The following is a 22,541-nucleotide window of genomic DNA, read 5'->3' on the forward strand; positions in this document are numbered from 1 at the left end:
GAACATAGACAGGATGTGCTGGAGCCATGTGCTGTGTGGGAGGGAGTGATACTTTAATACAGAGTTACTGCTCTTTTTGTGAGGAAGATGCCAAGTGCCTAGGAGCTACCATCTCCAGTGCTTGTGTGACTTTTAAGCTCTCCCTGCTGTTTTTTCAAACTTTAACTATTGCAAGCATCTGTGGACTCAGTGACTGGAATAATGTGTAAAGGGGGCTGGGGTGGATACCAGAGTGTTATAAGTGCAGTGTTGCCAATTCTTGCCACGTTATCACAAGTCTCACAGTATTAGTTGTTTTTTTCTTAAAGCCACAGCTTTATTTGAAAATATGTAAATTTTTAGCTCCCTTTGCTGTGGAGAAAATCTTGAAAAATCCAAGTGGCTCAGGGGAGATTTTCAAAGGCACAAAGGGGAGTTAGATTTCAGAGTAGCAGCCATGTTAGTCTGTATTCGCAAAAAGAAAAGGAGTACTAGTGGCACCTTAGAGACTAACCAATTTATTTGAGCAAGGGGAGTTAGTTGCTCAGTTTTCACTGGAAGTCTGTGAGAGTTGAGCATATGACTCCCCTTTGTGCCTTTGAAAATCTTGCCCTCAAAAACCATGAGGCAAATAAAAAGAACCCCAAATTCCGTGTGTTTGTGTGTGTGTGTGTGAGAGACTATGTATATATATCAGTCATGATTTTTAAGCCAACTCAATTTTTTGAGTCTTAGGGCTGGCTTTAGATCAAGTGCTGCTTTCCTGGACAGGACAGGTCAGTAATGCACTCCTTGCAGACAGTGGAAGATGTCAGTAGGGGAAACTGATGGTTCTTGCTGAAGACATTGGGCAGTCTGATATATATTTGCCTTACTGAGTGAGTTGGACTCTCTTCTTTGTTCTGCTGGATCTGCTCTCATTCACAACTGGTATGCATTCTGTCCACCACAATCAATCTGCAATTAGGGAGCACTAACCAGTCAAAAGTACTATCTTTATTTACCTGGACAAGCTTCTTCGTGCATGATTGACAGTATTGACATAGGATCACAGTGATTGGAGAGTGAAAGTGTCTGTCTGATCATCAACTCGATTCCCTTTACTTGGCAGGATACACTTAACTACTTTTCTGGTTTGTTCTTCCTGTTGAGCTTTTTTTCCCACTTCTTCCTGTGAATATTTTCTCTTTGATTAATTAGGGTGACATTTCAATCCTATAATGAAGTCAGTGTTAATAGGTTTTATAGTGCAGGCATATTGGGTGTTTTATTTTTGTAATTACTCAGGACAGCTCAGCTGCAGTCTCATTGTGAGGTTCCAGTTTTATCCAACTTTTCAACTAGGCCAGATTCTCAAAACCCAGAACCATATAGTGAATCAGATCACAGTTCATGTTTCTAAGCCAAAGTTTTTCCTGGCTTTCTGTCCTTAGCTTGAACCACTTCATAGCTTGGGATCCTTAAAGTTGTTTTTTGCATTATCTGTGCATTTGCAGATAAAAGCTGCTGAATGTGTTTTACTTTATATTAAATATAAACTGAGTTCCTGTTGGACTTAATGCAAAAATTGAGTTTCCAAAATTTTGTAGCCGTCAGCCCTTCTTCCCTCACCCTCTCAAGCTTGGAAATGCTGTCACAGGACCAAGTTTTGCTTTTTGGCATTCCATACAATAACTTTTTCTCATAACTAGTCAAATGAGAAGCCAGTCATGCTCAAGAGCAAAATGTGCTGAATGTTGATTGTTACATGTACTTTCAAGTCCAAGTGCTATAGAAGCCAGAGAAAATGAAAGGGCTATGAGTTCATTTAGAATCTCACAAATGTCCTTAAAGCAATACAACTTGAGTAGCTAGTTGCTGGAAGTGGATTCTGCACATGAGCTCAGGAGACATGGGATAAAATCTATTGAAAAACTAAGCAGAGTAACTGCATGAGTCTCGGGAGCTGTGGATTGTGGCTCAGTTGAATTGCCATATAGAAGATGGCGCACAAACCCTGGAAGCTGTAGTGTTGGGTAAGGTGAGAGAGCGGACAGAGCCTACAGAATGTAAAGTATTTCAAAGGGGACTGAAGAGTGAAGAAAGTTAGAAAACAACCAGAAGAAATTAGTTTGTAGTTCTAAGGTGCAAAGCCCATTATGGCTTGGTTCCTGGCTGTCCAAGAGATTGCTTTTTCCCCCCTGCACTCTCATATGCTGCTGCTGCAGTCTTTGGGATGAACAGAGATCTCAACCGAACAGTGTCTGAATCTTAAATGTCTGGGGGTTGGTAGTTAGCTATCCTCAGTGGTATGTCTTTCAACTCTGGAATTTGTTTCTTCGGCTGATCAGATGGAACCCAGATCTGTTAGTGCACAATAAAAAGTCAGTTTCTTTTCCCACCTTTTGCTGGAATGAATGTCTCTTTATGATTAAAAATGATATAAACTTTTGGAAATATACAGTGTACCTTGAGTTTTGATAATTGATCCTGTGTTAAAATGAAGAATCAAATTCACAAAAGACAGATCATTCATTGAGTAGCACCTAGCTTATCTGCAGGGAGGGAGACCTTTTCTGAAGCAGTGGGGTCTTGTTTGGGCACGTCTAATTTCTCTGAATGTGAATTTTGGAGAGGGAAAGGAGACAATGTCTGTGTGGACAGAAACAGGTAGCCAGAATTTAGTTGAAAGGGAAGTTGAAATTGAAGATGCGTAACAGGTAGAAAACCAATCTTGGGCTTGGTGTGTCATATTTTGTAGCATTATCAGAAAAGCCAAGAAAAATAAGCCCCTCTAATTTTCAGTCAAACAAAAACAACTGGGCAACCATGTGCATACGCCAGTTAACTCTGGCTGTGCTGGAGTTTAGACCATGATTCATGTCTGGTTCGATGAAATATCTGCTCTTCTCCTATGAGATTCCTGTGTGGGGTTTTGGCTGAAGTACATTTTCTGGAACCCTGCACAGCCTGCTATGGACTGCATGTTAGTACTAGTCTCATAAACCATGAGGTGACATTGCACTATCGAGAAGGAGAGGGGGGAAACTCTCCCTGGTTCTCACTGTGTGCTTTATAAAAACCTAGAGGCTTTGAAAGCCTATCACAGTAAAGGGTGACAAGACAGTACACACCTGGGCAAGTAACTCTTTTTGTAGATGAGCTGAAATACCAGTTACTTTTACAAAGATATAACTGACACAGATATAATTGATATAGATAATGTAGTGGACTAATATGTCTATAAACATTTTTCTATGTACCAGAGAAATCAGATATTATTGGGAGTAGGGCCTCCTATGTAATCATCTGTACACTTGAATTTTTAGGCTTCAGCGATATTATTTTCTCTTGGCTTGATTGTGGCCAGCCCAAAGTCAGTGGCCCATACAAGTGAGTAGCCTCCAGTTGTTGATAAATTGATTATTCGAAAACTGCCTTGCAGAGGATAGCAGTTCATAGTATGAATTGAGTTGTGTATACTTAAAAAGGTTAGTATTCATATTTGCATAAATGGAAAAGCTATGAACAAAACCTGGATCTAAAATGGTGGGTGTCCGTCCTGAAGTATGGGTTGGGTTTGGATTGGGTTACATACATGTTTAAAAATAAATAAAAGTGGATGTCTCAGCTAAATGGAAAGTGCAGAAAACAAGTGCATTTTGGTGTTGAATTCAAGGTGTATTCTCTTGATAGTGTGCTCATGTAGCTGTTACTTGTTACTCCCATTAGTATTACTGTGTTGAGAATAATACAGTCCCTTTTGTACTAGAACCTGGCAAGACATAAATATCATCCCCTTCTCCAGATCACCTCTGTTTTCATGGCAAAGATGCAGTCACATGTCACTATTGGTCCAGGTGTTGTGAGTGTTGTAGTCAGCAGCTCCTCCAGGCAAAGCTGAGCCAGCTAGGGTGGGAAGTCCAGTAGTGTGTACAACAGAGGGTGCTTGTGTTACCTTTGGTAGATCTAGAGGAAGCTTGACTCTAGGGCTGAAAGGCTCTTGAGAGCTTTGTCCATTCCTCTCAGCTAGAGTATGTTGCAACTTGGGGCCTGGCTGCAATTAGTTTAAAATATGGTAATAATAATTAAAGTGGGTCTTTAGGACACACGCATTACTGTATATCTGCACTTCCTATGTGGTTTCAGAGTCCCTATCTGCAGTTTACAGACATCTAAATTTCATTTCTGTCAGCCATGCAAAATCAAAATAGCTGGTAAAGAATAAGCTGTTACTCAGTTGTGCCTTATTTCAGTTATGTGTGTACTGGAAAAATACCAAGTCACTTTCTTATTGCAAACCCGCTTGAGACGTTTTCATGCTCCTTGGGTCTGCTTGCAGGCTTAAACCAGATAAGAGCACATAGGAAGCCACACAGAAAAAAAGAAAACAGCATAAACATGGAAAGTCTTTTCTCTCGTGCTTCAGGTCAACACTTCCAATTAAGAGCGTGAAATATAAACATAATCTGTCAAAGTACAAAGATAATCCAGAATCTCTTAAATATCCCTCTTGGGGTTAAGGAAACAGTTTAATGCTGTCTTGAGTGACCTTGCTTATGTTAGCACTGAAATTATAACTACTTTTAATGTGTGTGTGGTTGGGCAGGTTCTCTCACATCTCCTTTTCAGAACAATATATATTATAAATATAATGTATGCTAATATGATATAGTGGGAGACAGCACCTCATTTCCTTTCGTTTCCTCATTTGTGTTTGAGAAGGCTGGGAACGCAGTAAAGTTTAGTGAGACTGCAGGAAGCCTGTGTCCCATATCTGTTTTGCAGTCCGTTTTCCAGCAGAAAGAATGCTTTTATAGCACGCTTGGTGACTGCACCCTTGTGACAGGTACTTTAATTCTTGCTTTGTGACAAATCCCCCCCCCCCCCCCCCGCGCTTTGTTCTTGGCTTAGTTGCACAAGGGTATGTGATCCATCCTAGAGTTGTATCTATGCCATGTCCTGTAACCTTACTCAGTTCCTTCCCATGTATGTGAATCTGATGGGAAGCTAGTTTTCCACTGTGTCTGATATATCTACTACCTGCTCCAATCATAAATATTTAATGGCAGCACGTCATGGAATTCAAACAGGGATACTTCTCTTGTGACTGTCTCATAATTTGTGTACAGATAACATAGAGAAGTAGACTCTGTATTAAAAGTCTCTTAATGTTCTTTGTACACATGCATACAAAATATAATTTGGTTTTCCTTATTTGAGATACCGTCTTAGTCTTTCCTTTGTTTTTTCCTGTTTCTAATTGGGCTGAAGCCAACATGGCTTGCTTTTTTATATCAGTGCCCAACGGAGACTCAAACAGTGAAGATGTCCTGTGGAAAGTGTGTATCAGTGGAATCAATATTTTTTTAGCTAATTGTTGCAATATAATATCCTACGCTCCAGGTTTTGCGTGGAGAGAAATTCCAGTTTCCCACCACCTCATCCCCAACTCTCTCTCTAGGAAATAAAAAACAAAAACGTGCTGCAGCCAGTATTCCAATGCTTGCTGTCAAAGAACTTGCTGAGAAATTCCTGACCCTGTTCAAATTACGTAAAAGAAGAATCAATCCAGTCTGGACTCAGTCAGATTGAGGGGCAGGAATTGAGTCAGGATGTATGAATTTGCTTGGTGCCAGCTCAAGGCCTGGAGCTAGACTGATAGCAGCTGCAACACTGCTTTCACAGGTGGGGCTGATGGAGTGTACTTGGAGATCTGCGGTGACAGAAGGGTTACTAGCATAGATTGACCATGAAGACAGTTACCTTCATTGTTTTTGAGAGTTTTAAGTTATTGAGTCATGAGAATATTCTTTTGTCTTGCAGTTACAACTACAGTATTTTCAACTACAGTATTTAGTTCTTGTGTTTGCTTGGACTGTAAAGTGGCAGAATCCAGCTGATACCTCATGGAAGTTCTGCAGTACCATGTAGAAACATTTCTGTTGGTGTCAGATTTTTTCTCTTCAGTTTTCATTACAGAGCATAGATCTATGGATCAGAAAGAAATTTCTCCCTATATTAACTGTCACACAATTGATTTAGAGGCATTATAGGATGTGTATATTTTGGGTTGTCCTTCTCTGAAGCATCAGGTAATGGTTGCTACTTACAGAGCTTAATGAACTAGGGGTCTGACTCCCTACAACAAATCCTTTGATTCTATGAAAATAAAAGATGTATGTTCCTTAGTTCATCTGTTCCTGCTGCTAGTGTCCCCACAAAATTATCTCCCATTTTTGACATCATAATTATCCCATAGCAACTAATTGTGAACAGATTAGAAGTTCAGATAAAGAGTAGGCATCAGGAGTGTATTCATCTCTAGATCACATAAGTCATATTTTGATACAGATATGTATGGTAATAAAGACAAAGGAAAAGAGGGACAGAAACTAAAATAAGCAAGCAAAATTGTTCTGAAGTAGATGGTTTTTCATTGTTTTCCTTGAGGACCAGAGCATATTGAGTGGCTTTTCTTTCTTTAAACTGTAGTGCCATCCCAGACCCCACAGTTTTGGCTCCATCTACTTTCATGATGCCAGAAATATCCTTTGTAAAATGAGGGATCTGCCGCTATGTGGGCACCACAATTCTGGCAATGGGATATACACCCTAAGTGCCAGTACCCTCAGGCCATCAATGATAAATTCAAGAGCAATTTTGCATGGAAAGAGGAAAAAAGGATTAGAAAAGGGTTGTAAATAGTGGAAATATAACAATCTGTTCACCTCTGATGTCCTTGTAGAGCTCTCTCCTGCTAAGGTTCTTTCTATCCACATAGGGTGTGCCTTTGAGGAGTGTGAGAGAGGGTCATCCTTACTGGAATATGTATCTGCTTTCCTGCCATTAAAAGCTAAGGTGAAAAAGTGCTGAGGAGGCAAAACAGTGTGTCCAATTCCAAAATATATGTCAAGAGGGGGAGAAGTGGCAGCTGGGCAGAGTCTCCTTTTCTAATTGAAAATGGCAGTTGCAAATGGAGGCACTGAGAATTCTGTGCACTAACATTACAGAAGCTATGTAAAGATCCCTGTTCCCAAGGAAATTCTTTTGTGATTGTTCATTATCATTCTTTCTGACACAGGGATAAACAACTAAAAAGGATTCCCTTCTTGATTGAATTAACTCTTTATTTAATTTAATTTTTAGAACCTTGTGTTCAGTAGCCACTGTAAAACAGTTACTGGCTATTCAGACCATGTCATACATCGAAGGAGATCAGCTACCTCATCAGTCCGGTGCTGCCAGGTCACTGAACTGCCATCCTTCCTGTGCATAGCCAGCCCACGGGTAAGTCCTGCAAAGATGATATTACAGTGAGGGAATCTATTCCTTCTTGTAACTATTTATGAAGCTGCTATGATGTTTTGTACAGTACCATTGTCTTTGAAAATATCCTTTTGTGCACTTAAAAAAAGTGTTCCTATATCCTGTCTCCACAAAATTTTCAAATCTCTACCTGTACAGATGTTATGTGGCAAGAAATATCTCTAATATTGGCCCAAATTTTGAGATAAATGGTATTAATTTCATTTGGTCAAGTCCTAGAGAATTTATTAATAGGATTGACTCCAATGTAGTTCTATAGGAATATAACAGACTTTTATAGACATTACCCCCAAAACAGCTATAGCAAATGATACCCTTTCTAGTGTGGGGGGTTTTTTAAACCATTTTATGGAATGCTGTAGTAGGGATAGAATTCTCTATTAAATTCCGTTGGTTGGTTGGTTGGTTGGTTTTAAAAAGAACTATAATAAGCATATCTTTTGGTATTAAATTCTATAGAACTTCTTTTTGTAACTTTTTTACCCAGGAGGAGGAAGGGCAAGATTGTAGTAGCAAAAGCAACCAAAGGAAGATGCAAGGTTAATTGGCCTATCAGACTCCAAACTTTCATAACCATTTTGTTTTTCTGTTACAGTGCTGCTGCTATGCCCCTTAGTCAGTGTGTAACTTGTACCACCTTTGATCACCTTTGAATTTGGTTCATTATGTAGTGCTGTGAAGATTGGATATGTATTTTTACAAAATGAAAGATGCATGTTCCCTTTCTGAAATTCAGCCCAAATACTCTAGCAGTATATCTGGCCAGTAATATGCTGTTTTTCTGCAGTATGGATAGTCTCTTCCAATAATACATCTCTTGATTTCAACTGCTCTCTTAATTCCAAAAGCTGTAAAACTAACATTCAGGCTTAGAGTAGTGAGTTATTTAAAGAGGATTGGAGCTGTTTGTTGTCTTCAGTGAGCTTTTTTTTCTTTTTCTTTTTGGGGGAGTGGGAAGGGAGATTTGTTGGAGGGTGGGATGGGTTTTTGTCTGAGTGTTGGTCAACGCTAGGAACTTGCATCTGTATAGCTACATCTTTCAGGAGTGTGAAAAATCCACACCCCCTTAGAGACGTAACTATACCAACCTAACCCGCAGCATAGGCAGTGCTAGGCTGATGGAAGAATTGTAGCTACCACCGCTCTGGCAATAGAGCGGCTACAGAGGAGACCTTACAGCGGTGCTGCTGTAACGGTACAGCTGTGCTGCTGTAAGGTCTGTAGTGTAGACATAGGGCTTGACTACACTGGCAATTTACAATGAAAAAACGCGCCCTTGAGCGCAGCAAGTTTCAGCACTGTAAAGCGCCAGTGTAAACAGTGCACCAGCACTGGGAGCCATGCCTCTCATTGTGGTGGGTTTTTTTTAGAGCGCTGGGAGAACTGTGTAGACTAGCCCATAGTCCCAGAGTGCAAGCTGAACCACTGAATTGCTGTGTCACCTTAATTTTCCAGACCAGAACTCTTATTCTGCTCTGCTAGTGAAAAGCAGCCTCTCCAAGCACTGCTCACACATCCATTACTATGTAAAGGCAGTAACTATGTAAAGTTACTCCCAGCAACTCATGAACAGATGTAGGGCCACACCCACAAATCCGTCAGTCCCTGACACCCCAGAAATGTGCATCTTACGCTGTTCAAGGCCCCCTTGGACAGTGTAAGCTCATTATAAGTCCATCATTCTATCACAGAGTAATGACTATGCAACAGCCTTTGTTAACCTGAATAGAGATTCTCCAGACAATTCAACCAAAAGCACACAGGCTTAGATAAACAATGAAACAAGTTTATTAACTAGAAAAAGATAGATTTTAAGTGATAAAGGCATACAAGTCAGAAATGGTTATGAAAGAAATAAAAAATAAAAACGCAAGCTATTTCCTAAACTTTACCAAAGCTAATAGTTCTAAAAGCAAACCAGATTGTTTCACCGTAAGCTGCAATACATTTCATAGGCTGTCTCCTTCCAGCCTGGGGCCACCCCTCCCACAGTTCAATGGTGCTTCTCTCTGTCTTCCAAATGATCTTGGTTCCATGTGTCGAGGTGTGGGAATAGAGTCATGGGGAAGCCATTATGTCTTATTTTATACTCTCCTCTCTTTGAGGATTCTTCTCCCGAGGGCCCCTTACCCCCTGCTGGGTGCAGTCTGTGGGGTATGTGAGAGTCGAAGGGGTAGGTGAGATTCAATCTGCCAGGTGAATTGTAAATTTCTTGTTCACCCACCTTCTGCATATGTAAGGGATGACATGCAAATCTTTTGTTTACAGTCCCACCTAATGGTGAATGGTTGCTTCATTAGCTAGTAGTTTTCTAACACCTGTGGTCAGTCCTTTGTTAACACTGGGGAGCTAGTCTGTGGGCATTCCCCAGAATTACAAAATGTTTCAGTAACAAACATATAGCAAAATCTTATAGCTCAATATTCAATGTTGGTGCACACATTTTAACAGGACAACAATGCTTAGCAGATTATGGGTTTTCAAATGAAACCTCACAAGGCACATTTTGTACAAAATACATCATAACTATATAAAAGTGGTGAACATGGAGTACAGGGTGTCATATGAGGTACAGGCTATCACAATAATACTGCATGAAATCCATTTTTACTCTGTAAATTATTCTTTTTATTGTGGCACTCTAGAGATTGAGTTATCTGTTTATTAATTCCCAACCATGCATGCATACCGTTTTCATAAGGAGTTTTTGACACATTGTTTTTTAATAAAAGGTGAGCCACTGAATCCTGCTTCTCCCAGTTGCCAGGGTAAAGGTGCAGTTTTTGAGAAACAGCATAAAGTGAGAAAAGCATGTGGTGTGCGCTAACTACACCATGCTAGACTCCATAGCACAGATACGATGATGATGGATAAGAATGAGGTCGCTTTGCCAGGGCGTGATCTAGCAAGCTGCTGAGCACATTGTGCAGTTACAGTGCAGTCAAAGAGAGTTGTGGGTGCTCAGCACCAAGCAGGAGCACTTAGCCAAACGGCAGGATTGGCACCTTAGACTTTTTGTCTTTTTTGAACTATGTAATCCATCATCCTCGGCTTCACCTCCCCCGCCCCCCCCAAAAAGGGCGGGGGGCGGCAAGCTGAACATGGAGAATAAGAAACAGGCTGAATGAGAAGAAACTCCAAATCTACGGGAAATGACTCACGTGGCATTCTTTTACCTTATATTCCCTTTATTTTATGATCCAATAAAATGTGAAAAGCTTTCACTCTCTTGCTAGCAATAACTGTGTTTATGGGTATGAAACACCTTCATAGGTTATCATATGTAGCTCCAGAAGTCCAGTCAACCACCTGCTCTCAAAAAAAAGAACCCTACCCTAAAGGAACTGGAAGGTTAGCTGCAGAGGAGCCTCAGGTGAGGACATCTGCTTCCAATTAGCCTACGCTCCCAAGCCTGATGTCTACTGTTTACTTTGACTCAATAGCAGACCAATAAATCCCCGTCGCTGATGGAGAAGCAATAACAGCAATAATCATAGAGAAACAGACTGGGAGCAGAAGACTCTTATCACCAAGCCACCCAAATGTTCCATTCCTAATCTGTGTTATTACTGGATTTATCAGTGGGCTTGACTAAAGCTGGATGTGTGTGTAATTATACATTGGCATCTAGGGAAGGGAAGATGGCAAATAGCTGTCTACACTCATGGCCTGTTTGCTTCTCCTTGGCACCTCCTGGAATGAGCTCATCTGCTCTGATTGTGAGGCCAAGAATCTGACTAGGCCTTGCAGAATGGGGGATATCGTTCCTGGTCCTAACATCACATTGTTCAAGACCGGACAGACAGCTGAAAATAGATGTGAATGAAACACTGATCTCCCTAGAATTACTTATGTCAACTCTATAGCATAGGGGCTCTTCACTGACCTCCATAAATAAGTTGTGTCATCTATGAAGGTATATGTGTATTTTCTGTACTGCAGGTCAATGTGAGTGGAGCATGGTTAAAAGCTCAGCTCAGGAATTGATATGCTGATCCAGTATTGGGCAGGTGGGGGAAAATAGTGTCTGCAGTTTATTTTGTCATAACACTTGTAAATGGGGAAATTGTCTGGCCTTGGTTTGGCTTGGCTACTACATAGAAAGGATTAAGTGGAGACAGGGCTTTGTTTTCCTGGGAAGTGAAAATTTAAGAGTTTTCATGCTTGTTATAAACTGTTGGCAAGAATGTACAAGTCTTTAAACAGCAGAATGAGCCCAAATGCTTCCAGAAAGAATGTCCCGCTGTTGGTACTGAGCTATGATGAGGTGTGGGAAGTTAATGGAGCAAGAGACAGGGATGGGATTGTTTGTAGATGATGGTTAAGGTTGTGACAGAGTATAATTTTTATGCATTTGCAAGCCGTTATACTGAATCAGAGAGAGGCCTAAAACACGAAGGTGATTTGAAGGGTACATGTGTGTCTCATGTTCTTACTTTTAATGGGCTCATGAAATCAGCCCAGAGCATTATGTATTGTTCACTTCAGTTTAAGAGTTTGATAAACCCCTGTATGGATTCCAAATATCACAATGATAGGTGATTTAAAAATCCTACAACATATTCAACATATTCAATTTTGCATGAAAATAGAGACAGTATTCCTTAAACTAGCACTGATTTTATACTGTATAACTGTTGAGTTAAAGATGATATATGTAGATTACCTCAAAACAGAGTGTCGTCTTACTGATCTAATCCATGATTGCTGCACTAATACAATTTGATAACATGCATTAATAAACATGAGAATTTGGAGTCAGGGACTATCTGCCTTTCATTACATGTAGCACCACAAGAACAGACCTGACAGTGAGGGAGAGGTATGTGCGCATATATGAAACTTTTCCATTAGTATTATTTGTCTTTCTTTTCTTTCCCTTCCTTTTACAGGTTCCTCAGCACTTTGTATGATTTCTTTTTTCTTGAAGAATATGTAGATGTTTTTGGATAATGTCTTATAAGTGTTTGGTGCTGTCATGACTAACTCAGATTGCCCCAATTATTGCCTAAGATATTAATAACCTTTACATGTGCACACTTCCTACAGGTGAAGGTTCTTTCCTGTTAATATAGAGAGTGCTTTTGGACACCTCAGGCATGCAGAGTTCCCTTGGCATTCTCTCCTAATAGCTCTTCCTTTAGGATCAGATGTGACGCAAGTGCAGCCCTCAGAGTCACTCTCATTTTTTCCATACAGATGTGTAGCCTGAGGAAATTAGGGTTCCTGGAACAAAACTTCCCATCTTGAGTTCAGCAGCCATAATGAATTGCATGCTAGGACCTACTACAAAGGTCACACTTCTTTATTGAATATGAAAGTGGCTACAGATTGCTCTATTTTGAGTAAAGTGCTGGCCTTCAAGCACCTTCCAAGTGGTAAAAGCTAAAAAGTTTGGGCATCACTGCTGTATGGAATATTCTTCTCTGTTCCAACTCAGGTTTGTTCAATGTAGAAATATGAACTACAGCTTGAGGGTAAACAATGCCCTTAACAAAGGGGAAAGACAGGCCCCTGGGTACATTTTTGCCACTATTACTGTGGGGTCAGTGTTCAGGCAGAGGAGTCTGAAATTCATTCATCATGAGAAACCTTGCTGCCTTGCACTAAATACAGTCTCTTGCTTTGACTGCAGATGGCAGTGTACTGTAGCAAATCATCTTTGAATCAGTGCTAAGTGCTCAACCCTGCCTTTTGGTTCTGATTAATTTTATTTTTTCATAATGATGGTATTCTGAGTCCTCAGTGTATTAACTGTTTTAGTATCCGTTACTGATTTCAGATTGGTCTAAAGTGCAATCCTAACATCCTGTTCCACCTTCCCAAATTCCTATTCCTTTGCTCTTGGAAGAGCTGCAGCCGCAGTGTACGTCTGTTTGCACTATGAAAACAAGTAGGCTCAAAGCCATTTTTAGTCCGTGAATAAGTCAGACCTTGTGCATGCTGAAATACACAAATTGCTGCACTACTTGTTTTTCTGTTTGAATTTGTACCATAATTGTGTGCCAGAATCTAAGCATTCATTTAAAGAAAAAAAAAAAACCTCTAGTCCTTACGGTTGCAAAGAAAACCTTCCATTTGGGAAACAAGGTTTTATCAATATAAGGAAAAGAGGTTGAAGATAGGTAAAGGTTAGCCACAGTCTTTCCCCTGGTGTAGATGCAGGCTCTAATTCCTTTTACCTTGATGTAACTGGTCTGGATCTACCTACCCTAACTGCTGGAAATTGTGGAGAGAATTCCTAGTTTTCATACATGTGCATAAATAACATCAATTTTCTACATCCTGCTTCTGGTGTATAACACTGTGTTCTCTGAAGTGATGACATACTTGTTTCCTGGATTAGAGAAGAAAACTACAAACACACCATTATCAGTAAATAACTTTTCTCTCATCTTAGGGAATTAATTTAATAATATGCATTGAAATTTGCAATTTAGCTTTCATTGTTTTGAAGCTGTTGAGGTAAATGAATTCAAAGCACCTTTCCAGGTCTCTCGAAAGCATATCAAAACTTCCTCTATCATCTTTGTAGGAAATGGAATATAAAGAGCTTTTGCAGAGTCTTTCCCCCAGAGTGCTTGTCCCAAAGCAGACTTACACTCAGAAAGGAGAAGAGGAAGTTGGCAGTGTACCCCTTCTTGTAAAATACTGCATGTTAAATGGTGATTTGGTGCTTTAATTTGAGGCTTGTAAAAGAAAGTGATGTATTTGCTCCATCTGCTTTGGATTTTATGCTCTGTTATTGAGAGGTCTATAGAGCATCCCACTAGAGCAGTTGTATGTGTGTGATGTGTCATACTTTTCCCACAATTCCTTCTGTTTTCATCACTTTGGGGAAATGGAGAGAGAAAAGGAAACTATCAGAGGGGAGTAGAACCCTATTTTTCAACAGTCCTAGGTAAAAATGGATGAGAACATCTGGGATTACATGGCACAGCACTTCCTGTCTTTCCCATTGCTTCTTGCATCCATCTTAACTCCTTCATTAGGGAGCTGTTAAAATGTATTTGTTCTGAGTAGTTATCTGCTGCACAGGATGGCACCTCAGAGTTGCCTGCTAGCCTAGTGAGGAGAGATAAGAGAATACTATAGATGATACAAAAGGCAGCTTTGTCTACTGGAGCAGACACTTTATCAAGGGACTTTCAGCCATCTGAACACACAGCTGTTTGGCTAACCAGTCCCTTCTACTCTCCATCCAGATAGCAGCAAAGATTAAAATGATGGAGATGGTCCAAGATAGCTAGTTATGATATAAAGCCTGGGTTCCTGTGTTGGCAAAAGACTATTCTATGTAGCTGGAGAGAGCATACTGAAAACAGTCAGTGAGGAAAGGGATGCACAGAATGACTAGCTAAAAACATAAGATAAACCCCCTACTCATCTTAAATACTGAAATCTTGTATTAATATTTGTCTGGCCCATCATTGCCAAGTGCTGCCTCTGAAAGACTACCAAACTGTGTCTTCTTTCCCCCTTTTTACATTTTTCTTTCCTGATTTCCACGTCTTCAGTATTTCAACTATACATAGGTCCCTGCTGAAATGCAGTAGCCTTCTAGGGTAGGGGAGAAGTTGAGGGAGTTGTGCAAAGCTGGACTCCGACAAGTAGGAACTACTAGAGAGTGAAGAATTCCAACCAAACATAGATGAAATGAGCTATACAGTGACAAAAAGAAAAGGAGTACTTGTGGCACCTTAGAGACTAACCAATTTATTTGAGCATGAGCTTTCGTGAGCTACAGCTCACGAAAGCTCATGCTCAAATAAATTGGTTAGTCTCTAAGGTGCCACAAGTACTCCTTTTCTTTTTGCGAATACAGACTAACACGGCTGTTCCTCTGAAACCTATACAGTGACAGTGCACATTACTTTATCTTAGTTTTGCCCTCCGTCTTGCAACTGTTGGCACTAAATGCAAGTCAAAGTACAGATTAGCAGAAGGACAATAGTTCATGCCTGAGCATTGACCGGGCACTTTTTTTCCAGCTCTCATTATTTTAAATCAGTTTAAGATGGTATTACCATTTGTATATTAACATAATGACTTTTGCTTTTAAATCTTGTCCCTCTGGAAACTAATTTAACTGAAGACTTTTTTTGTGAATAGAAGGAAAATGTGAGTGTATGTATTCATTAGTTTACTTGTGTTTACTCATAGGTAATAGCAGTGCCTCTGGATTTCTACTGCAATGATAAAAGTGCAGAGTATGAACATAGGGCATTTAAGGAAGGAGGAAGTCTTGAAGCAAAGCAGTGTATATTGAATGGGGCACCCGAACTAGCAGCTGATTGCCTGAAACGATGCTCCCAGTTCTTCCCAGAGTATCCGGGAGGGTTGTTGGGGGTCAGGCCTCAGAATGGCTGGTCTTTCATCAGAATACCAGGTGAGTTTCTAATTCCTTTCTAAATTTCTATAGTGGAATAGATTAATGGGACTAGGCAAATAAAGTCATCTGTTCTTTTTCCTTTGAGTGAAAAAGTATCCCTTTAACTTCTTAAAGTGCTCTGATTTCTACCCATACGTTTTCTGAAGCAAAGCAGCCAGTGGGGGGAGAGCTAGTTTAACATAACCTCTTCTGGTGCTTAACTCAACAGGGCCGGCCTTTGGGTGGGGTGGCTGCCCAGGGCAGCCTGTCAAAGAGGGCACCGTGCACTGGCCTGGCCCGGAGCTCCACTTGCATGCTGCAGCCAAGCGGTTGCGGCAGTGGTTCCTCTCCACCCAGCCCAGCCCCTCTTGGCCACTGGGCCCAGGGCTGCCCCCTCCTTCCTGTCCCTTTCCCTCCCCCCCCCCTTTGCTCCTGTCAGCCCGCCAGCAGTCAGATGAGAGCTCCTTCCAGTGACGGGGGTGGAGAGGAGCCCTCAGCCGCTGCGGCTCTGCTCCGGCCTCACCTCCTCCCCCCCAGAGGCCCGTACCACTTGGTGGAGTGAGCGGGGGTAGGGAGAGGCTTGGCGGCAGGCCCGGGGTTTCTGGCTGCTGCGGGCCTTGGACTCTTGGGCTCCCAAGTGGTGTAGCTCCCGCCTCCTCCCTGGGCTCCCAGGTCCCTGTGAGGCCTGGGGCAGCACTGGTGGGAGGGTGCTGCACATGCAGCTCGCCCCAGCCCCACCATTATTCGAAATCAGAGGCCAGGGAGTGTGGGGGTCCCGGACCATGCTGGGCAGTAGGCGGCACCAGCACCCAGTGGACGGACACCCCAACCAGTGGGTGCTCCTTGCTCCAGGTAAGCCCCCTTGGCCCGGGCCCCGTGGAGCAACTAGAGTCCCTTTGCCCCATCCCCCCACCAGCATCCCTGGGGGAGACCCAGTGCCCCCTGTCCCTCACCAGCACCCCTGGGGGAGACTGAACCTCCCCCAGTTCCTCCTGCCCCATCCCCCCCACCAGTGCCCCTGGTCTAGGCAGGGATGTGGGTTGGGTCCAGTTCAGTCTGGGGAGGGATGTGGGTCAGGTCCAGTTCAGGGGGTTCGGTCCAGTTCGGGTTGGGTAAGGATGTGGGTTTGGTCCGATTTGGAGAGTTGGCCTAGTCTTTTGGGGGCACAGCTGGTCCTGATCCTAGCCTTGGTGCCTCTCTGTCTGTGGGGGAGGACTAGCAAGATTAGTATGCATAGTGACACTGTAAATAAAATGTATTAAAGTTTTTCATACATTTTATTTTTAAAATGTTTTAAACAGTTTTTAAATTTCCCCCAATTTCATACCAAAATTTAATTCCAGCCCTAGTCGTTCATATGAGAAACGTGAAGGATGAGATAGTGGGATATTTCTGTTTTAGTGGGAGCAGCATATGGCTGGTGTTTTGGCCAGTTTTGGCTTTTGTTAGCTGTTTTTACTCACACACACTCTTACACACAGTCTCCCTCACGGAGTCACCCCGTGCACACACACCAGGGCTCTCTGCATTCAGGTCACTTTCCCCACCTGGGCTGTGAGGCATCAGGAGCTGCTGCTCTCATGCCCTCTCCTTTCGCAGCCCATGTGGGGAAAGTGACCTGGCTGCAGGGAGCCCATATGTTGCTCCTCGGCCTCCCCCCCCCCCCAGTCTTCTAGGGGTGTGCGGGGCAAAGGAGCAGCAGTCTAGGGGGGAACGAGCAGCAATGCCAGCTGCTTCGTGCATCCAGGTCACTTTCCATGGGTGCAGGAGGGGGATGCAGGGCTTAGGAGCAAAGGGGGTGCTGGGATTAGGGGTGCAGGAGGGACAGCAGGTCTTTGGGGCGAAGGGAGGGAGGGGAGCCTGGGGAGCCCATGGGGGCCAGGGGCAATGAGGGGGCACCACGCCCACGGGGGCCAGGGGAACCAAAATGCAAGTTCTCCCAGGGTGCCATTTTCCCTTAGGCCAGCCCTGTAACTCAACCAGCATTTTAGGCTATAAAGAGATGTTTTTGATTGCTAGACCACAATACTAGGGCTTTGTGTTTTGCCCCTCCCCTTGTCCCCTGTCCTCCTGCTAGGCACATATTCAAAAATACTTCTTCCATCACTGCTCCAGAACAGAAGACTCTTTAGAGATTGGTGGATAGACACTCATTTCACAAGTGCCTCCTGTGAGCAAGTCCACTGAGACACTGTGGTATTGGTCTAGGAGGTCTGTTTGCCAGTCCTCTGAACTAGAGGATAAACATTATACTTGCAGCAGTCTGCAAAGAAAAGGCAGGATTTGGGGTACCAAATATAGGGTAAAATGGCCTGAGAAGCAGAGGCGAGCGGGGGGATGATTCACTGGATTTGGACTGGAAAAATCTGTGTTTGCAACATGGCAGACTTGCTTAAATTCTGGGGCCAGGGGAGGAAAGATGTCACTGCAATAATAAAGCAATCTCAGCCTTCATTTTGATCCTGTTGATTAGCCCATAATTCTGAGCATAGGTAACTAGCTCCCAGTTTGATTACCGGTACCACAGTGACATTCAGTAGCTGGGAATACTGTCACTTTGCAGAATGATGGTCCTGAATAGTGGCCTGCATGAAGCGCTAGAGATTTAAGAGATAGTCAAGAGGAAAAACAGCTCACGCTTACAGATTGCCAGCTTGTTCCCAAGACCTTTTTGGGTCAAGGATCTTTGGAGGGGGACATGAACAGGGTAAAAGGAAAATGGTTTTTGCTTGCTGCTTTCTGGTTTACTAAGATTTCTCATAGGGGAATTGAAGACAGGTTATCCGAGGGATATGTTTGTGTGGATGTATGTGTGCACGTTCACACACTATTAAGTGGGGCTAACATACCTGCTGAGATAGTTTCAGATTAATCTGATTTATACAGTGTGGTGAACTCTTACACGTTTGGTCTCCAGCAATTATACAAAATCAAAAGGTTAATTACTGCTGTGACGGGTTGGATCACAGAACTCCCCTTGGGAATTGCCAACTGATGTGCTGAGACGACCTCTGAGCCCGCTTTCCCTGCCAGCTTGGGACTTCAGTGCCCTGCCTGGTTTGAGCCAGACACGCTAGCCTGCTACAAACGCAGACCCAGGTCTGAAATGCGTCCCGCAAATGCTGCAGGCTTAACTGAAAACAGCTTAAGAAGTGTTCCTGTCTCCAACACTCAGGTACCCAGCTCCCAGTGGGGTCCAAACCCCAAATAAATCCATTTTACCCTGTATAAAGCTTGTACAGGATAAACTCACAATTTGTTCGCCCTCTGTAACGCTGATAGAGAGATATGCACAGCTATTCTCCCCTTCCCTCCCCCCCTCCCCCCCGGTATTAATACATATTCTGGGTTAGTTAATAAGTAAAAAGTGATTTTATTAAATTCAAAAAATTGGATTTGAGTGGTTCCAAGTAATGACAGACAGAACAAAGTGAATTACCAAGCAAAATAAAATAGAACACACAAATCTAAGCCTAATACAGTAAAAAAGTGATTACAGATTAAATCTCACCCTCAGAGATGTTCTAGTAAGTTTCTATCACAGACTGGACGCCTTCCTAGTCTGGGCACAATCCTTTCCCCTGTACAGCCCTTGTTCGAGTTCAGGTGCTAGCTAGGGGATTTCTCATGATTGCAGCCCCCTTTGTTCTGTTCCACCTCCTTATATAGCTTTGGCACAAGGCAGGAATCTTTTGTCTCTTTGGGTCCCCACCCCTCCTTCTAAATGGAAAAGCACCTGGTTTAAGATGGATTTCAGTACCAGGTGACATGTCCTGTGAGACCCCAAGCCTTCATTCCTCCCAGCCTGACTCACAGGAAGGCGTGCAAGCAAACAGAGTCATCCACAGTCAGTTGTCCTGGTTGATGGGAGCCATCAAGGTTCCAAACCACCATTAATGGCCCACACTTTGCATAATTACAAAAGGCCCTCAGAGTTATATTTCATATTTCTAGTTTCACATACAAGAATGATACATACATACAAATAGGATGACCACACTCAGTAGATTATAAGCTTTGTAATGATACCTTACAAGAGACCTTCTTCATGAAGCATATTCCAGTTACATTATAGTCACACTCATTAGCATATTTGCATAAAATCTTATAGAGTGCAACATCATAACTGCAGCTAAAAGAAAATGGGAGGGATAAAAGTGTTGGGGTAAAGTAGGTGGGGGGCATGAAAGGAGAGGTGCATGAGTGTAAGAAAGTTTTGTGGCTGAGGTGGACCCCGAAAGATGAGGATGTGTTCTGAAAAAATCTTGATATCTCATTCTGCCACTTGAAAAAGTTTTTATAAAAGAAAAAGTTTGGAATTAAATATTGTTTGAATAACAATACACAGGAATCTTGTGGGTGTGCACTTGTAAGTAACTATATGGTGAATGATGCAGGTGCAAGGTTAAGCATATGGGTGGGTGCTTGAGGAAGTGTATACCGAAACTGGGTTAAGCAAGCAGATGTTGGTTAAGTGAGAAATAGAGTAGGTTTAAGTCTGAGCGCTGAGAAGGGACATAGATGCAGGGACAGGGGAGCAGTGTGTATGTATGGATGCAGGTATGATCCAAGTCATTATGGAAAGTGAATAATGAAGCACCGAAGAAGCAATTTGATGCAAGGATAAAGCCCAGTGAATGTAAAATGGAACTATGGGTGCAAAGCTCTAAAATAAGTAGGTACTGAAGCAGCTTCTATCTCTTAACCCTGTCCCTATCTCTCTCTGAGACTGAATTCCCACTACCCCTGGCAGCAGACGTAGTTGCGATCACTGTGGGAATCTCTTGAGGCTTTTCCTGTTCTTTGAAAGAAAAATGGTCCTGGATTAAATGGCAGGAAGCGTCTGAGTCCTTTTAGCATCGATAAAAAGCACTGGCTGTTTACTGTGAGAGCCAGCTAGCTTCTTATTGACCCCATTGTGCTCTGCAGACTGCCCGGGGGGAGGGTCACTAGAATACAGACTCGTTATCTCTCTTTCTTCTATATTTTTATATATCCAGAGGGGCATTTTCTAATTCCCCAGGGGTCCATGTGTCCGGCCACAGTCATCAGCCAGAACTCTCACTGAGGTTATTCTGAGTCATAATCATTAGTGACTATCTGTTTTCCACAGGCAGTAGTATCTATAGCACCCCCTCTCAGCCAGCTTCAGTCCATCCCCTGCCTGGCTGGTTGGTAGTTGTTGTTTTTTCTGTTGACTGAAGAGGCACCATTAGGTCCGCAGCCCCTTTCCTGCTGTTGTTGATTACAGGACTGACTGCTTTTTCCTCCTCCACTTTATATAGTAATAAAGAATTTGTTGTTGGGCACAGTGCAATCTGTAAGTCATAGGACTGGTTGACTTTTTTTTAATGAAAAATAAAATGTCAGTGACGACATTTTGAGCTGGAAAAAATCACTTTAGTTGAAATTTTATGATGAAATTTAAAAATCAAAATTTTTACAGTTTCAAATTTTGGGAAAAAAATTTTTTTTTCAAAATTTTGGAGAAATTCCACTCACTTTTTTAAAAAACTTTTTTCCACAGGGGATAAGGGGGAAAGTAAAAACAGTGGGAGAAAGTGGGTAGGGAGAGAAAATCTTTTAAACTCTATTCTAGTAAACTACACAATGTTGCTTTCTATTGGGGATAACATATAGGTGGAGAGGGTATGTGCCTGATCATGGCTTTGCAGAAGCAGTCTGTGATGCTTCTTGAACACTAGGTGGCGATCTTTAAACATACAGAAATTATTGAGTTTTAAATAATCAATATTGTCAAGATAGGAGGACACCACAACACACAAAATTAAAACAAACCAATTTTCTCTTCCAGTATAAAAATATTCCCTTTGATACGTGTTTCTTGCTTTCCGGTTGGTTGCATTCCTTGAGGGATCTCTGCCTAAATTCTCTGTAGTTTAGTTTGTTCTGTATGCCAAGAGATTAGGCAAAGATCGGGATCAACAGATTATTTTTGTGACAGTGTGACCTCCTTCTCACCCGACTCAGAGTCAAGGGATATCTGATGATAAGTTGTCCTTCACTCCCAGTATGCATCCAGTTGTTTGTAATTGTTTAAAATATAATGAACCATTAAAGGGGAGATGGTTGGAATCAGTGATGAGGCATCTAATGTTTCCAGTTACCAAAACTTAATCCCCTATTCACACTTGTTAAGAGATTGCAGAAGAAAAGCAGTAGTATTTTGCCTTTTGAACCATGCCAAAAGTTCTTCCTAAGCACTACAACGGAATCCTTTAGTTGGGTTGCTTGTCTCAGCATAATTTCTTTTGGCAAACTGACTAGACAGATTTTACATTTGAACAACCACTACTTATTATTTCACTTCTTCCTCTCATAGTCATCCCACTGATAGTTAACAACCACATCAGCTTTTTATCATTTCTAAAGTCTTAATGTTTCATAACTAATGAAGCTAAATAATTTAATTCATCCTGCAGTGGAAAGCAAGCAACCGGAAGAAGAGCAAAATTAAATGGGTCTTCATTTGAAAGTAAATTTATACCTTTTTTAAAGATCCCAAATATATCAACTTAAACCAAATGGCTCTTAAAGCATTTCATCTGTCACTTACCTGCCAAAGCCTGAGTTCAGGGTTCTGTTTTTCTTAAGAGAGTTGATGAAATTACTAACACTGTTAAGGTGGCTGTGCTCTGTTTTAGAGGTTACTAATGCCATCATTTGCAGCTGGAAAACATCTGAGTGCCTAAATTCAGGTCTTGAACTGTCTGTCTTCTTCTTGTGCTGGTCCCGATGTGTATTCCACTGTGGGTGCACGTGCACTTCATGCGCGTGGAGTCAGAGAATTCTTACAAGCAGTGTCGGTTGGTCTATACATGTGCCCTTGTTCTCCTCATGCTTCTAAGGGTATAAAGGGCAG

The 22,541-nt window shown here is 42.1% G+C and overlaps 1 protein-coding gene across 2 annotated transcripts in view; it reads left to right on the forward strand.

The window, feature by feature from the left end:
- The window catches only part of INO80 (INO80 complex ATPase subunit), a 130,882-nt gene that overhangs the window by 71,254 nt on the left and 37,087 nt on the right, over positions 1 to 22,541 (forward strand). For both annotated transcript variants that reach the window (XM_073348739.2, XM_073348740.2), the window contains 2 exons: positions 7,108 to 7,248; positions 15,451 to 15,676. In XM_073348739.2, coding sequence (XP_073204840.1) covers positions 7,108 to 7,248; positions 15,451 to 15,676 — 367 coding nt within the window. The remainder of the gene's footprint in view (positions 1 to 7,107; positions 7,249 to 15,450; positions 15,677 to 22,541) is intronic.

This window comes from Lepidochelys kempii, chromosome 6, assembly GCF_965140285.1.
Source record: "Lepidochelys kempii isolate rLepKem1 chromosome 6, rLepKem1.hap1, whole genome shotgun sequence".
Classification (NCBI taxonomy): Eukaryota; Metazoa; Chordata; order Testudines; family Cheloniidae; genus Lepidochelys; species Lepidochelys kempii.